This window comes from Amblyomma americanum, chromosome 8, assembly GCF_052857255.1.
Source record: "Amblyomma americanum isolate KBUSLIRL-KWMA chromosome 8, ASM5285725v1, whole genome shotgun sequence".
In the NCBI taxonomy this organism is placed as follows: domain Eukaryota; kingdom Metazoa; phylum Arthropoda; class Arachnida; order Ixodida; family Ixodidae; genus Amblyomma; species Amblyomma americanum.
The window spans coordinates 20,506,961-20,524,267 of NC_135504.1; the positions used below are offsets into that span (position 1 = coordinate 20,506,961).

The 17,307-nt window shown below is 48.0% G+C and overlaps 1 protein-coding gene across 3 annotated transcripts in view; it reads right to left on the reverse strand.

Moving 5' to 3' along the window:
* The window catches only part of Dhrs4 (Dehydrogenase/reductase 4), a 34,818-nt gene that overhangs the window by 10,121 nt on the left and 7,390 nt on the right, over positions 1-17,307 (reverse strand). The window contains exons 1-3 of one of the 3 annotated variants that reach the window (XM_077634065.1): positions 4,559-4,640; positions 1,828-1,873; positions 262-439 (exon numbers count right to left, since the gene is read on the reverse strand). In XM_077634065.1, the coding sequence (XP_077490191.1) occupies positions 262-439; positions 1,828-1,873; positions 4,559-4,625 (291 nt within the window). In that variant the 5' untranslated portion in view covers positions 4,626-4,640. Of the gene's footprint in view, positions 1-261; positions 440-1,827; positions 1,874-4,558; positions 4,641-17,307 lie in introns of those variants that run through there. The other 2 variants (XM_077634064.1, XM_077634066.1) reach the window with 2 other exon arrangements.

The window sequence follows — 17,307 nt, forward strand, 5'->3', positions numbered from 1 at the left end:
AACTGTCCGAACTGACACTGCACGCTTGCGGGTCCGCCGCGGAACTTTACGGAACTGGTGCAGCAAGTGCAGAAAAATCGAAGACAACTTCAAAATGTCATATATGAACGCGTTCAAGAATGGGCGATAGTAGCGCCACCGCTTCTTTCGCCACTGACAGAGAAACGCCTCGTGGGCAGTCCCGCGCTGGGAACTGGCATACAATAAAGAAAGTACGTCTAGTTTCATGTGCTACAAGCTGCACACAGCTAGGCCACTCACCAGCTTGATGAGGTTGGCCCGGTCTTCGGCCTTTCCCACGTGACACGGCGCCCCGATGACGTCCAAGCCCTGCGCGGCCAACCGCGAGGTCGCCTGGTTCACCTTGTCCTCCTTTCGACTGCTAACGACGACCCTGGCGCCATCTTGCGCCAGGCGCTCAGCGATGGCGTAACCAATTCTGCACAGGCATCAAAAACAAAAGGGGAAAACACTGTCACAAGCAAACCCAGAGGCAAGAACCTGCATTACCAGCATCAGTAGCAACTAGAAGTAGCTATTAGCGTGGAAGTCCACCACAATCCCACAAATTTCGGGGCAGGTCAAATGAATAAAAAAAAAAACACGTTTCCGGTTTCGGACAAGGTTTTAACCTTGGTTCCTGCGTTTTGCATTGGGGACATCCTGTGTAGAGAGATAATATACCACATGTGAGAAAATACAAATGATACCAGTATTCCGCGCAAACTCTCGCGACACGACACACAGCATTACGACGGATCCTGGACGTGCAGTCACGTCGTCCCCGCATTTCGGCAAGTAAAAATAACTGAAGAGCGGAAACAGAAAAGCGCCTTGGACTAGCGAGATTCATTGTCATCACAGAAAGACAGTTTCATTGTACGCAGACCGGAAATACAGCGTTTATTTACTCACCTTCTTTGAACCAAAATACCCTCATCTTGCAGTGGGCAGGTGAATTACAAAGGAAAAAAAAAACACAGATGCTTGGGAGTACAGAAACAAAAGAATTAAGGCATTTATGTAGACGCCTTTTCTTTACATTGTATGCAGTGCTACTTTTTTTTGCTTTCTAACCAGGAAACAAAAGTTTGTTGCAGCACTGTGGAAGCTAGAGATCTCATAAGCCAATCAGAAGAGTGCGTTAAATGTGTTCCTCTGTGCGCAACTCGCCGTCTCCTGTCTGCTCGCGGTGTATACTGACACGGTTGGAAAAGAGCACAAATAGACGCTGTCTACGTGTACGGAAAGCTAATTTATTGCACAGCAGAAGAAAAAACAACCACATGCCGCCGGTGAGATCCGAGCCCTTGACCTACCAGTTTCGCGCACGGTGCTCTTACAACTGAGCTACGGGCGGCGACTGTCCAATCTTCTACCCTCGGGGGTATTTACGTTGCCTGTAACCTAACCTTGAAAGTAGCCGGAGGTCGTGGGTTCGGATTTCAACGACGGCATGCCATATGGTTGGTTTTTCGTCTATTTTCAAATCAGTTTACCTTTCAACCATAAAACGACTACAGTAACAATTTCCCATCGATTAACAGAGCAAGTTTCAAAAACATTCCCTAGGTTTTCCTTGGTTTCAGTGACTGCTGGCTTCCTTCATATCAAAGTCGATCTCAATGAGCCCCTCATTTCCCCACTTTTGTCTGCTACATTTGGCACGGGTGGCTGGCTTCGCAAGTATCAGCCGCAGATCTCTGTAAAGTTTCGTATTTGATTTACAAAGTCCACTGTACATAATTCAGTGACCTCTGAGCAACTATGGGAATAAAAATTGAAAACTTGAGGCAGCTTGCCTATAGACGTTAGGGGAGTACGTACAGGCGAAAACTTGAGCTGTGTGAAAAGCCTTGAAAACTGCTTGCCTCTGCGAAAAAAAAAACCTAAATGCACACTAATCGCTAACGCGGCACTAGCAGAGCGTCAGAACACGTTCGCAAAACCACATTTAAAACACACGTAAAAATACACATATCTGCACTGAACCATCTGCGGGGAAGAGAAGAATTATATCCGGTGGTCTACAACCACCAACCCCATTAATGTCCTCAGCGCTCTTACGCTGAACTACGGCAAGGGGGGGGGGGGGGGGGGGGGAGAGAGAAACGACTTGAAAGGAACGTAGAAGAAAAAAAAGCAAATAGTTTTTTTTTTCAAGTAATATATCAAGCGTCAGCACGGAACAAGCAAGTCCCGGTGTGCCCTTATATAGATTCCCGTCCTATAGGAATCACCTGACAGCACTATTTTCAATCTTTTTCAAGCAATATAAAGCATCAGCACGGAACAAGTCCCGGTGTGCCCTTATAGATTCCCGTCTTATAGGAATTAATCAGCTGACAGCGCTATTTTCACTTTTTTAAAAAGTAATATAAAGCATCAGCACGGAACAAGCAAGTCGCAGTGTGCCCTTATAGATTTATTTTTTTTTCAAGTAATATGGCATATCCGCACGGAACAAGTAAGTCCGGTGTGCCCTTATAAATTCCCGTCAGCGATATTTTCAATTTCGCCCCCCCCCCCCTCCTCCGCCCTACACACGCGCACATTAAAGCAATCGACGTTTCGTGGAATGCGATTCACCGCACGTGACGACTCATGCCGATCGAGAAGAACACCAGCCAAAGATATTGGACAGCTGCCCAAAATGTTAAACTGCAGACGGCGGCCGCGACCGGCATGAGGAAGTGCGCAGTCCCGAAGATTACGGCCTCGGGCAACGACATATATATGTACTGTCCACGTGAAGTCGCCGATGCGAACAGCACTGGGGGGCCAACAAACTAAATAACAAAAAAAGCCATCCGAATACAAAATGAAAGTTGATTACGATACAACTGCCGCACGCCAGTCACGCGCAAGGGCACACGAGTCCGGCACGCTCCAGTGCCGTGTGCCGTCTGCGCAGTGGGCAATGAGCGGAAAGTTAAATCTTGCGAGTTTCGAAACCCCAACTAAAAAAACCGGCCCGAATCTGCGCATGGCCAGTTTCTGAAGCTAAGCACATGATGACCCACACAACGAGCTCAGTATATAGCAGAAAGCTGTTGGCAGCGCATTGCAACGTTTGTTCTTTAATAATAATAATAATAATAATAATAATAATAATAATAATAATAATAATAATAATAATAATAATAATAATAATAATAATAATAGGTTTTGGGGGAAAGGAAATGGCGCAGTTAGAGTCACTAAATAAGTCGTTATTTAGTGACTCTAGGCGCAGTATCTGTCTCATATATCGTTGGACACCTGAACCGCGCCGTAAGGGAAGGAATAAAGGAAGGAGTGAAAGAAGAGAGGAAGGGAGAGGTGCCGTAGTGGAGGGCTCCGGAATAATTTCGACCACCTGGGGATCTTTAACGTGCACTGACATCGCACAGCACACGGGCGCCTTAGCGTTTTTCCTCCATAAAAACGCAGCCGCCGCGGTCGGGTTCGAACCCGGGAACTCCGGATCAGTGCTCTTTTGCAGCACCAACTTTCGATCTATGTCAAACAGCTCCGACTGTCCACCTGAATGCTGCAAGTGGCGTGACAATTCATAAACCTCCAAACGTTGGACCAATCAGAGCGCGGATGGGCTTTACCGGCCAATGAACAGCTTCCAGTACGTGACGTTACGGGAACCACGGTTTGTTCGTATTTGCTGTACTCGCTGCACCAGTCCACCAAAACGAATGGTTAAGTGCACGCCTGGTTGTCTGTTACTCTTGGCGTCTCCACCAAATTGCAGTAAGCTGCGTGCCGACCACAACAGAGGGCATCGAAATTCCGAACCGCATGAAGAAATTTCACGCAGCTAAATCGCTATGAACTGCGCCATGAACCAACCTCGGGAAATCGTCATTTTCCATAACAAAAACAAAGTGTATTACACGCGCAATGCTTTACAAATATACGCTGAAATGCTGCCCACGAGGCTCAACTAACAGAGTCAAATGTAAAATAATGACGTCATGACCAGCAACGCAACTCCTCCTTTCAAGAAAAAAACTGCCAACCATTTCAAAACACTGCGCGGCTATATTTTCTCTGACCAACGCTAGGGGTACCGCAGTATTGCTGCACAGCACAGCTAATAATAATTATAATAATTGGTTTTTGGGGAAAGGAAATGGCGCAGTATCTGTCTCATATATCGTTGGACACCTGAACCACGCCGTAAGGGAAGGGATAAAGGAGGTAATGAAAGAAGAAAGGAAGAGAGAGGTGCCGTAGTGGAGGGCTCCGGAATAATTTCGACCACCTGGGGATCTTTAACGTGCACTGACATCGCACAGCACACGGGCGCCTTAGCGTTTTTCCTCCATAAAAACGCAGCCGCCGCGGTCGGGTTCGAACCCGGGAACTCCGGATCAGTAGTCGAGCGCCCTAACCACTGAGCCACCGCGGCGGGGACTGAACACACCTACAAATACCTTTCACGGTTCACGCCCGAGCAAATGTCGGCAAGCGGATTACAGAAGCTTCCTGCTTCTACGTTCTAATTCACCAATACAGCGGAAGCTGTGACGTCACGGGCGCCAGGATGGTGAACCACTAATACCTTTTACTGTGCAGACCCGAGCAGGCGGCGACAAACGGTTTGCGGAGACACCCAAGCCTCTCACCATATATGCACCTGATTTATTCACCCTGCATGACGGCTGCTGGCAATAACATATACCGCCCGAGCCAAGTCGTCGACGCGAAAAAACAAAAAACAGCTGGATCGGCAAACTAAATAAAAAAAAAGAGATGTAAAGGAAGCCGTAAAAATATACGCGAGGCAAGAAATAAACAAAGCGGCCCATTAGCAAGCGCGCGTCATGAGCTCGACGCGTTACCACAGCGTGCGCCGCCTTCGCGGAGAGGGAGCCGAAGAAACTGTCATTTCGTAATGTGGCCGGCCGCAAATACAATTAGGACGGACAAGGAAAAGAAATTTCGGAAAACTAGAAAGAGTACGGTGTTGCGAAGGGGGTCGCGAAGAATTTGCTGGAGCAATCTGTAAATGTGGTCACGAGTTTGGTCACGAACGTGAGGAAGATGGGCGAAATGCTCCGCTCCGGCTGCTCGATTTTCCATGAGGCGGTGGCTTCGTACTCGCCTGGAATAACACCGACCTAGCGTTCGGCGATTGTCCGTGCCTTTGCGATATCGTAATTTTCCGCATGCAATCCGCGTATTGCGCACGTTTGAGGGCTCAAATTTCCCGCTTTAGCAGACTATAATCAACAGACGCAAACTATAGGCTATTTTTGTTTTCAAAGCTTTCCATCATAGCGTGCCACGCCCAGGTTGACCAAAATAGTCTGCATAACCTCTCGCGAAACGAAGTGAAACCATATTTTGAGCACACAGTTCCCATAGGGTTCTTCTCAATTTTGCAGCGTGTGCACTCGTTTGGTGTTTTCATTATTATTTCCCGTTTGTTGCTTCCGCGTCATCTATTTTTTCTCTTATTCTGCAAAGGCCATTGCCGCTTTGAAGCTGTTTCCTTTTCAGCGTTTTCGCAGGTTGAGTATTATGAGCATGTATGCAATAAGAATAAAGATTACTTCCATTCCCAGCATCTAGCTGATATTATCATAGGGATGAAATGCAGCAGTCACATCTCAGTCAGCAATCAGGAGGACAATAATGGGTTTGGATGCCCTCTCTGTATTACAAATGCAGGTAAATAACACGTTGGTTATCGGAGACATTGGTTCAGTATTCTCGCCTGACGCAGCCAGGAGAAAAGCTGGCGAAAAGGCATTTTCATCGAAGAAATTCGTTATCTTAGCAGAAAGAGGATTCAGATAAACTTCAAATTATCGCAGCAGCGAAGGAGGAGGAAAAACCATATACAGTGAAGGCGAGTTGGGCTAGCTTATGGGTGAGGCCCTCATTCCAGGGCTCCACTGGCTTGAGCTGCCCTGAAGACCTGTTGTATGAGGGCCCGTTGATGCTCCAAGTTATCGCTGGTCAGCAGCGCCTCCCACCGTTCAAAAGACGTGTTTTCCGTTTGTATAGTGTTTGATTTGGCCCCACATCCCCAAGAAATGTGGAAGAGTGTAGGGCGGGTCTGACACCAGGGACAGGTGTCGGAGTATAATGTTGGGTACATGAGATGTAGTCTATGGAGGTTTGGAAATGTGTTCGTCTGTATCTGCCGCCAAGAGACGGCATCTGGGGTGTAATTTCCTATGAGGTGGAGGGAAGTGTCTCCTTTGAAGACGCTGAAACTCGAGGCGTTTGTTATACCTACAAGCAGCGAAACTTACCGTTCCACAAATAGCAATAACGATTAGTGTCCGTAATTTTCATCTCTACAGATAGTCGCGCCATCTCTGAACGGACAAATGAAATAATCTGCTCCGCCATTTGACATTGCCGCGGCAGAACGCTTGTTCATTCCGTGTCTGTGAAAGCGCCTGCTGCGGCCAGCGTTGCAACTGGTAGAGTAGAGAACTCCACACAGTTTCAAGTCTCCAGCTCGAGCAGAACGAGCCATTCCGCTCCCCATATTTTTCCACCGCCATGGCACGGCTTGTGTCCACGCGAATTGATTGGCAGCGGTCAAGCGAGGACCAAAATAGAAGAGCCCGAACTGCTGCACCAAAAGTCGTCGCACTACATCGTCTGCTGCGCTCAGCGCAACATACGCCTCGTATTTTTTTTTTCTCTCGTCTGCTAGCTCCATCAAAAGCCCAGAACAGGTTTGGGCGTGCTACAGACGCGAGCAGACGATAAAGCGCGCGCTGTTGCAGCGTAGCAAAAATACGATTGAAAAGAATACACCTACGTGTCGCTTTCGCGGCTTTTTGATGAATTCCGCATCGCGGCGCTCACAGCCCGCACCGCTTTGCGGTCCATCAGACTGCTTCGCTCATAGGTGATGACATGAACAGCACGTACATAGAAAAATATATATATAAATAGAAGAATTGCACGGCCATAGATGGAGTATATTCAGCGCCCACTGCTTCCGGCAAGTACCGCCCGTTGTCCGCGTCTCGCGCACGCAGCAGACGAGAAAACAGCAGTGAAATGGCCGCCTGCGCGCTCAACAACAGGGGTCGGAGTTAAGCCTTTCGCTATAAATGCAACGCGATTCTGCCTCACGAAGACAGGAGCGAGCAGAACCTGTTTTGCGCGCGACTAGCACGCATAATTTTTTTGGTTTTTCTCTCTTGGTTGTCCGGGGAGTCATCTATGCGCTCCCAGGAAATTAAAAATGCAGTGACGCGCAGAAAGATGCTAAACAGTTCTTCTCCAGGTTGATTGTTGGCAGGGCGGACAGAGCAGCCGATTAGAATATCGCCAGCAATGGCACCAGTCTATGTTTTGCAAAGATGTTAAGCAAGACGTAGTCAAAGCACCGCCAAGGCCGGCTTCCTGGCAGTGGCAGCAGACGAAATAAAAGAGAAAAGGAAACGAGTTGGCCAAGATATAGGTGATTATAGCGGAGACGCCAGAGGCCTAGATAAAACCCAGACTGGCAAACTACCGAGGACACGAGCCAATCCAAGGGGCCTTGAAACGTTACCCATGCATATGAGCTTGTTCCATAGACCGTTTCAGTCAGCTCGCAGATGGACTGACGATTACCGATTCACCGGGGCTAAAACACCCAAAAACACTAACCACCGGTACAGGGGCTATTTTTTATACCTATGGAAGAGACTGCGGACTGTATCCAGGTAATTTTCACCCAGAAAAAGAAACGCGACTGAAAACGGTGGATACACACAAGAGCAAGATTAGAATAAACCCCACACCAGTAATAAGCTCCGTGCACATAACGCCTAGATGCACATAACGTCAGACGGTTATCGCTAAACACTTAAGAACACTGCGCAGGAAAAAAAAAGTAATAAACACCCCTGCAGGCGGCGAACAGCTTCGTAGGTAACTATAAAGAGCCTCCAACGCGTAACCATCTACATAAGCGATCAGATGGTTATCACCAGGTACACAGGCGCCAGTGATGGTGTAATAACGCTGCCTCGATGGATTCAACGAACCGACTACAATCGCAAGACAAAACAGCAGTGGGTCACGGACAGCCAACAAGATAAGAGATTGCTATCGCCGCGTCATGAGCGAAACAATCCCGTAAAGGACATTTCGGTCAAGGCGAAACAACTATAAAGACGTGCCTGTGTGAATGAGAAGTGGATGTGTTTAACGAATTCAGCTTTCCTGGAAGGGAATCACTCTACATGAGTAAAGAAAGGAGAGAAAGAAGTATACGCGACGAAGTTAAGCAGGATTAATCGAACAATGCCAAGGAAACAAACAAACGCACAAACAAGGCGAAAGCAATCGGAATAAAACACGAAGACACGATTCAAGTAGTGAACAGCCGCTGGCACCAGAGCCGGTCGAGGAGTGAATCGAACCTGCGAAACAGGGTCTCTCCACAACGGAGATAAGCCGAGACGGCGTCAGAACCGAACCGAAGGCTCTTTCGCATGCATGTATGCATCAGCTGTGAGAGGCTGGTTCATTGTCCTTGCTTCTGTATACATAGCAGCCTTCGTGGAGGTCATCGTTTCCGTGTCCCCAGTAGCGCCTTGTGGCCTTCTCTCCAACTTTTTTTTTTTACAGCTTGCCTGCAATATCTGACGTAGCCTTATAGTTTAAGACCACGTAACCTAAATATTGAAATCATTCTTGTTACCGAAAGCGCGATAACAGCGGCATTCGAACTACTGGCTTCGCGATCAATGAGCAATGGAAATCAATACCATACATGACACGAAGATTAATAACATCTCGTAGTAATTTCCTGTTTAGTAAGACCACATTAATCAACAATTCTTGCTCGTTAAAAGGCCTGGTTAACGTTACTTTCCTGCTCTTCACCATGTTGCACTAATGCGCTCTCAAATCAGTGTCTGTCCTTAGCCTGCCACTAGCCTCAGGCCGTTGATACACAAGTTTTTCAGCTACCGTGCTAACTAAACTACATTTGTTGGTAGTACTCTAGTAATGGCATCGTTACTGCATCGTTCTCGTTTAATATGATGCTCAAACCGCAGCGATGGCTCAGTGGCTTGAGCATCCACCTCGCATGCGGGACGTGCGGAGTTCGATCCCCAGTGGCACCGGGCACCTACCGGTGGTACAATGGTACACTGTTACTGCTTGGAAAAGCATTATTTAACCTGTCCAGGGTGTAGACAAATATAATGTGCCATGGCACTCTTCAGCCAAAACTGCTAACACGCCATAAAGATTCACAATCATTATGACCGCCAACATTAGGTACAAGCTCAATACTTCATTATCTAATCGGTAGCACGCCCTCTCGCATGCAACACTGGCGCTGTCTCCTTCATAACTGATACTTCAGAGTGATCAGAACACTGACGCCCGTTATCGTGTTTAGGTTGGAAAGCTGTACTGAAATGTTACACAAGCGCAAAATAAGTTCAGATTCAACTAAAAATTCTAAAGGTCCTCCGCATCATTTGCGGTTTCCCTGACTAATGGCATTTTCTATCCGTGTACACTAAGCAAACCTCACATTTATCCGTGATATTCTGCACGCAAAAAAATATTTAAAATACCGTACAGTCTTCTCCAATTGTAGAGGGAACACACTGCGCTCTGAGGGCCTTGCTTCCCGCAGTTCTGCGCCGAGCTATAGAAGCCAAGCCAGCGTGATCCCTCAGGCTCACTTGTACTTCCTTGTTACAATTTTTCACTGAACCACTATTATTATTATTAATAATTGGTTTTTGGAGAAAGGAAATGGCGCAGTATCTGTCTCATATATCTTTGGACACCTGAACCGCGCCGTAAGGGAAGGGATAAAGGAGGGAGTGAAAGAAGAAAGGAAGAATAGGTGCCGTAGTGGAGGGCTCCGGAATAATTTCGACCACCTGGGGATCTTTAACGTGCACTGACATCGCACAGCACACGGGCGCCTTAGCGTTTTTCCTCCACAAAAACGCAGACGCCGCGGTCAGGGTTCTAACCCGGGAACTCCGGATCAGTAGTCGAGCGCCCTCACTACTGAGCCACCGCGGCGGGGCCAGCGATAACTCCAAGAAAGGATTCCAAGACAAAATAACTCCAAGACAGGATTCCAAGACAAAATAACACAATTAACCCACAAACAGCAGTGTATGGCTAGAACTCAAAGGCCACAGGAAGTAAGTATATACGTTCACGGGATGATAAAACAAGGGACAGACGTCAAGGCCCCGAAACCGGAATTTCACCTCCGCGACACCGCTAGTAAGAGAGAGGAAGGGGAGGAAACGGAGAGGGGGGCGGTCTGCGGCAGACAACGACCTTTCTCCTGCCCCCCCTTATGTAGATATGTAGAGAGTGTTGCTCAAGTGACTCCGCGCGTGGCCTCTGAGAGAGACGACAAGAAAGGAACGGAAAGACCTCGCCCGCATTAGGCCTAAGCACAGAAAACTACATACGCAGGCCATACAGTCTGCAGCCAACAGGCCCGGCGCGCCGCGAAGGCGGCAGACACTGATGAAAGGCGGCTTTAAATTCGACACGCTCACACATATACCGTATTCACTCGAATGTAGCACGACCACGACTGTAACGTGAGGGTCGCTTTTGAAGATGAGGAAGAGGAGTTTGGTTGGTTTATCGGAGCTTAAGGGCCCATTCACACTTGAGAGTCGCAGAGGTCGCGCGACCGTTTTGGTCGAAATGCGACAGTCGCAAACGGTCGCCTTGGTCAAAAAGCGACAGTCGCGGGCCGGTCTCTCGCTGCTCGATTTTGCAGCCTCGCGACTGCGAGTCGCAAACCGCTGAACCAATGAGCGAGCGATCCGACCTTTCGGCAACGACGCCGCTCGCGGGTGCGCCGAGCTGCCGCATTCGTCACATAAGCCTAGCCGGTTTCACATCGATGCCGCAGCTGAGGGCGTTTCGGAACTGACCAGCGCTGTAACCAAGATGCTACTTTCGCTACGGATTTATTGTGAACCCCGTCTCATGATAATATAAAAATATGCTCGATTTCCGCGACGCCTTCAGGCGCGGAGAAACAGACGCCAGGAGATCGAGCCGCTTTGGGCAACAGCAGCAAAGCGGCTATGAGAAGAAATTTGCTCGTATCCAGCAGCTCGGTATTGGCCAACGACCCTCACAACTGATTCATTTTTGAATTTCGACTTCCCAGAGCATGGTATGAACGCGAACAAACAACATACTAGCGCATTTTTCTGACGCTAGCGGCTGGCTGGCAGGCCGCTTGTACGGCCGCGGTGCACATTGCCGCTATATCCTCCTCTCCGCTCAGGTCGTCGCAGCCAATTGCTAATATCGAGTGACCAGGCACTTTCGAGTGCCAAGCGCGAGCGCAGGAGACGCGGCCAAAGCAGACGAAACTCTCGAAAGCGCGCGAACGGCGTCATTCCCAAGAGTTCTCATTTCAAACGAGAAGGCGACCCTCGCCTTTCCAAGTGTGAATATCGGTGTTGTCGAACTTCGGTGTAGTCGCAGGCGACTGCTGGTCGCGCGACCTCTGCGACTCTCAAGTGTGAATGAGCCATAACGTCCCAAAGCGACTCAGGCTGTGAGGGACGCCGTAGCGAAGGGCTCCGGAAATTTCGACCACCTAGGGTTCTTTAACGTGCACTGACATGGCACACTACACGGGCCTATAGAATTTCGCCTCCATCGAAAAAGCGATTCCATTAAATATTATAAAGTTCATTAGATTATGACGCTAGGCGTCACTTTTCGCAGCTATTACAGCACAAAAAAAAATCGCGTTACCACCAAGCAAGAAAGGTATCTAATGCACGCTGGAGAGAAAATCGTGTACTTTATAATATATATATATATAAAGTAGGCATTTATCCATATACCCTAAAGGCAAATTAGCACCGGACGGGAAATTCGGAGGTCGTGTGTTCGGATTCCACTGGCAGCATGCGGTTGTTTTTTCTTCTACTTTCTAATGTCTTTCAGCGATAAAATAATTGCACTATTAATTTCCCACTGGTCAACGCAAATAAAAACAAGAAAAAGGTCGAAACATTCTCTTACAGTTTTTGGTGTAGGAAAAAAAAAACGGACGCTCTAAAACTTTAAAGGCCTAAATAAATGTCAAATTGCAGGAACATTTTCTCGCAGATGAAAGCTAGACTGGAAGACAATAGGTCTGTCATAATTGAGACTGTATAAAATGCTCTAGTTTACGGAATTCAGTCAAGCAGGTGCCTTAATTACGCCGCAGATTAAAGTTCTATACCAACTCATTACAAACCCCGCTAGGCTAAAGCTAACAAAAGGGAGGAACATGGGCTCTTTCTTTTCCGAATTAGGGCACAATGAAATACACAATATACAAGTCAGGAAAAAAAGCGGCTTTTCCCTGTCACAGAACCATCCTTCCAGCCAATGGCGTCGGCCGATTTTTATGGACCTACTAGCGTGAGTAGCGGGACAATGCAGGGAATGGCGTGACAATGCAAGCAGGGGACTATCCCTTGCATTGCAAAGAGGGGAGTATCCCCTTTCATCTCTCACTCCCTGTATTTTCACGCTAGCAGGCTCATGAGAAACAGTCAACGCCATCGGCTGGAAGGGGGTTTCCTTTGAGGGGGGAAATGCCGCTCTTTTTTCACCCCTTTCATCTACCACTCCCTGAATTTTCATGCTAGCAGGCTCATGAGAAACAGTCGATGCCATTGACTGGAAGGGGGTTTCCTTTGAGGGGGGAAATGCCGCTCTTTTTTCACCCCTTTCATCTACCACTCCCTGAATTTTCATGCTAGCAGGCTCATGAGAAACGGCCGACGCCATTGGCTCGAAGGGGGTTTCCTTTGAGGGGGGAAAAGCCGCTCTTTTTTCACCCCTTTCATCTACCACTCCCTGCATTTTCATGCTAGCAGGCTCATGAGAAACGGCCGACGCCATTGGCTCGAAGGGGGTTTCCTTTGAGGGGGGAAAAGCCGCTCTTTTTTCACCCCTTTCATCTACCACTCCCTACATTTTCATGCTAGCAGGCTCATGAGAAACGGCCGACGCCATTGGCTCGAAGGGGGTTTCCTTTGAGGGGGGAAAAGCCGCTCTTTTTTCACCCCTTTCATCTACCACTCCCTGAATTTTCATGCTAGCAGGCTCATGAGAAACGACCGACGCCATTGGCTGGAAGGCGGTCTCCTTTGACGAGGAAAGACAGCTTTTTTTTTACTTGTATCCGACTATATACATTTCCACGTGACGCCTATCTCCTCCTCCCCCATCTTTTTTTATTTAATAATAATAATAATTGGTTTTTTGGGGGAAAGGAAATGGCGCAGTATGTATCTCATATATCGTTGGACACCTGAACCGCGCCGTAAGGGAAGGGATAAAGGAGGGAGTGAAAGAAGAAAGGAAGAAGAGGTGCCGTAGTGGAGGGCTCCGGAATAATTTCGACCACCTGGGGACCTTTAACGTGCACTGACATTGCACAGCACACGGGCGCCTTAGCGTTTTGCCTCCATAAAAACGCAGCCGCCGCGGTCGGGTTCGAGCCCGGGAACTCCGGATCAGTAGTCAGAGTTCCCGCCAAAATGGACGCCGCGGTGCTGCCGCGTGCATAGACACAACTGAGCAGCCCCCACGCAACCGTGGGGCATTCGATTCGCAAGGCCGAGCGTTGATCGACCTCGAATGACGTGCGCAGAGCGCGTTCGCGTTATCCGGAGACTAGGCACAATGCGACGGCGCGTTCGCAGAGGCCCTTGGACCACGAAGGGCGCTTCCAAGGCCCGCTACTTTTTTTTTCTATTCGTTTAATTACGCAAGCAGAATGTGAGTCTGCAGATAAGTACGGACGATAGATACACTGCCGATATGTCGAAGGGAAGAGACCATCCACGAGGTCAACAAACGCAGCTGTCTTGATTGCTTGCCGCGACACATTATCCGCCGCCGTCTTGGCAAACCATGCAGGAGCAGAATGGATATATACAGTGAGGGCCACTGTTAAAGGGAACATGCGATAGCGCGGCCTCCACGTTTAGCGGAGTGCTACCGCCGAGGACTTGCGGGACCTGACGGCACAAGACGCATGCGCAGTAAGCATGGCGGCTGGGCCTTCCGCGCATGCGCCTCATGCCGAACATTCCCGCCGCCATCTAGAAAGCAGAGTTTCTCAAAACGCGGAGGCCACGCGGTCGCACGTTCCCTTTAACAGTTGACCGTATACTGTACGCGTCTGATCATATTTGGATCCTAGCTGAAACCCTCACTCTTGTGATAGCCATCTGCACTGACGAAGCTTGGTGGTTGCTGTATGTACAAAAGGTGGGTACGACCATAAGACGTCACATGCGCGAGCCGATTTGAATTCGGGCTGTGCGCAGACTGCCCCTCCATTTTTTGTTGTTGTTGTAGACGATCAGATTACCAACCCTCCGGAATCGGCAAGCAATAACTCCAAGGTTGGATTTCGTCTGCTTCGATTCCGCCCTCGATAACAGCATCCAAAGTAGCCTAGTGCTTTCGTGAATGACTGTGCCTCAGGTAAGGTAGATAATGAGCGTAACTTAAGCGAAAGGCACTTTTTTTTTGGTACTCCGAGGCAGTCTTGTCTGCGAGGCAGTGCTTGTGGCAGAAGACCCGTTTAGAAAAGACCTTATTAGCAGGCGACCCCAAATTTTATAGCTCGAGCTGTCCATCGCACCAGATATTTAACTCGCTAACAGCAGCACTCATCACAGAAAGAAAAAAAAACTGCACTGACATTACGAGGTTAAAGACTTCCCCGCTATATAGCGGGTAGTACGCAAAAGCGAGCCTTTTATCTTTCAAGTCATCGACAGTGACCATGCAGTATATAGTCAGCACGGGTAAAGACTCAGTAAGATGGAAAGCACGCAAAGCCTGTTGACCGCGCAGCCAGCACTGAACGGTGCGAAGAGCGAAAAGCGTCTATGGGTTGGTCGAATCGCCTGTTATCACCTACACTTGCACTGTATGTAGCACCTTTCGTTCAGAGTTTCTTTCCGTTAAGAACACCTGTTCCCCGCATTTTGCAGCCAGCGCAGGTTAGAGGTCCCCCAAATACGATGCCAGGTCAGGTCGAGCAAAGCGCTGTGATTACGTTTCCAACGTTGTTTTTTTGTTTAAATATATTTCCAGACGAAGTGTTCGCGGATACTTCACTGCGTGCATTACATCATCTGTTAAGAACTTGTCTCCCAGAATTAAGAACGTATCCCCAAAAACTTCTAAGAACATTTTCCCGGGTAAGTTGCATGGGAATGTCATCTATGCGTAATTAACTTGGCAAGGTTCCGAAAGCGTGCAACGCACAGTTGTGACTCGGCAAGGAATTGTGGAGTAATTGTATGCGTACATTTTGGACCGTACAGCTAACGTACCAGCAAGCTTCTGGCGTTGGCCGGCGTAGTCGCATAAGTTTTTGTTGGCTTTGATTGACCCGCAATATTTTGCATTATTATTGTAGTTGTTGTTCCGTAATGTGACGTGTAATGTGCTATCTACTTGGAAATTTTTGTTCAAACTCAAACTCAACTTAAATTTTTGTTGTACTTCTGAATGTATTTCTGTATATTGAATGTATTTCTCGAGAAATACATTCAAAGCTATTCACTGTGAATTATCGGACTTTAACGTCATAGATTTGCATTTTCCGTTCTTTATACTCCAAATTTAAGTTTGGCAGATACACCCGGTCCTATCATGTTCCAGACATATGTATTGCTCTTCCCTCGGAAATCAGTTCCTGTGAATGGGCAAGTCATGTTCTTCACACATCGACTAATTATGGACTTCTTGGTGTCACTAAAATTTTCATTGTTTATTACTTGTGCTGTGCCTTGGCCTTTAGTGTTCGCACTTTGAATTTTTCATTTTCATTCTCTATTTCTGTCTCGTTCAAGCAGCCTAATTTTGCGGCCAAGTCTTCCTGTTGACTGTAGGGTTTCGCGCGTCAAGCCGCTCTGATGGCTTAGGCAAACCTGATTTTGTGTTACTATACTTGTAAAGATCTGCAAACTAATCATTTTTTGCGAGAGCGCTAATCTAATGCCATACTCCGAAGGAACTGCGACGCTAAGTAAGGGGCTGCGTTAATTATGGGACTGTGCTCATTACGAGAGTAAATAAGGTATATCTCTCACTAGCGCTTCTCTTCGGTTTAGATGCCAAAGAGGCACTCTATGCGCTTTCATAGAAAGTCATCTCTCTTCATTCGCGTTTTTTTTTTTTTTACTGACAGTCGATAGAAGTTCGCCAGAACATTTCACCTACTTCCTACTATGCTCTCCGCACTTGGCAGCCGCAGACCACAAGGGGCGTTCAGTTTTCCTGGAAGCGTAGGTATCGAACACAGCGTCCAATTATATTGTCGCGGTGACCATGCCCGCACATGTTGACCACCAAAGGAGGCAAAACAAAAAGAAGAAAAACCTTCCAACCAATCTGACTCATAGGCCTCCCTCGGTTTGCTACTCATCGTTTCCTTGTTCATGCACATGTTTATGAGCACGCGTAAGTGCAAGGCAGATTGAAAAACAAAAAGAGCATAAACCCCTATAATAGCGTTGGCGCCGGCAGACGAGGGGTACAGAAAGGCAGCTAATGCCGGTCTTCAAGGGCGAGACTTTCAATCCGCTTCCATAGCGCGAGACAAGAAAAGAGCACACCCCGATTGTCTCGCCGCCTGTCCACCGATAGTGTAAACACTATTTTTTGTTTTAGCGGCTGGAGACGAGAACAGAGCACACCCCGATTGTCACGCTCCCTGTCCACCGACAGTGTAAACACTTTTTTTTTAGCGGCTGGAACCGGTACAAGAAAAAAAAAGAAAGGATCGCGTGGTATACGACTCCCGGCGAAGTGGCCTTTTTTCTTGTGTTACAGAAGCATTGCCAAGTTTTGTTCGGCGAAGAACAAACGGAAGAATAATTATGTGGCGACATCTACTGGAGCAGAAGTACAGTGAACTAAAATACTAGCTCACTATAGCAGAAGGGTTCGAGCGTGGTGAGTGGTTTGTGCGCGCCCTCTGCGGTGCCATCACAGTACTACTGCCTAGAAACCTTTCACAAGAAAAAAGAAGCCACGAAACAGACGAACAATTCACTGCTTCAAAAAGCGTGGTAACTTTTTTGAAGAGAAAATATTTTCGTACTTCCGAGCACACTGATCGCAAAAGCGTTGCGGAATTACGTGATGTGATGAAAAGATCGGTGTTCCCAGATTTAGCACGCCCTGTACATTCGTCTGCAGAGTAACGGCTGTCTACCAAGCAGGTGGCCAGAGCCGTCATACACGAGGAGCTCCAGGACCATCTCCTCGTGTACACCGACGGCTCAGTGGCCC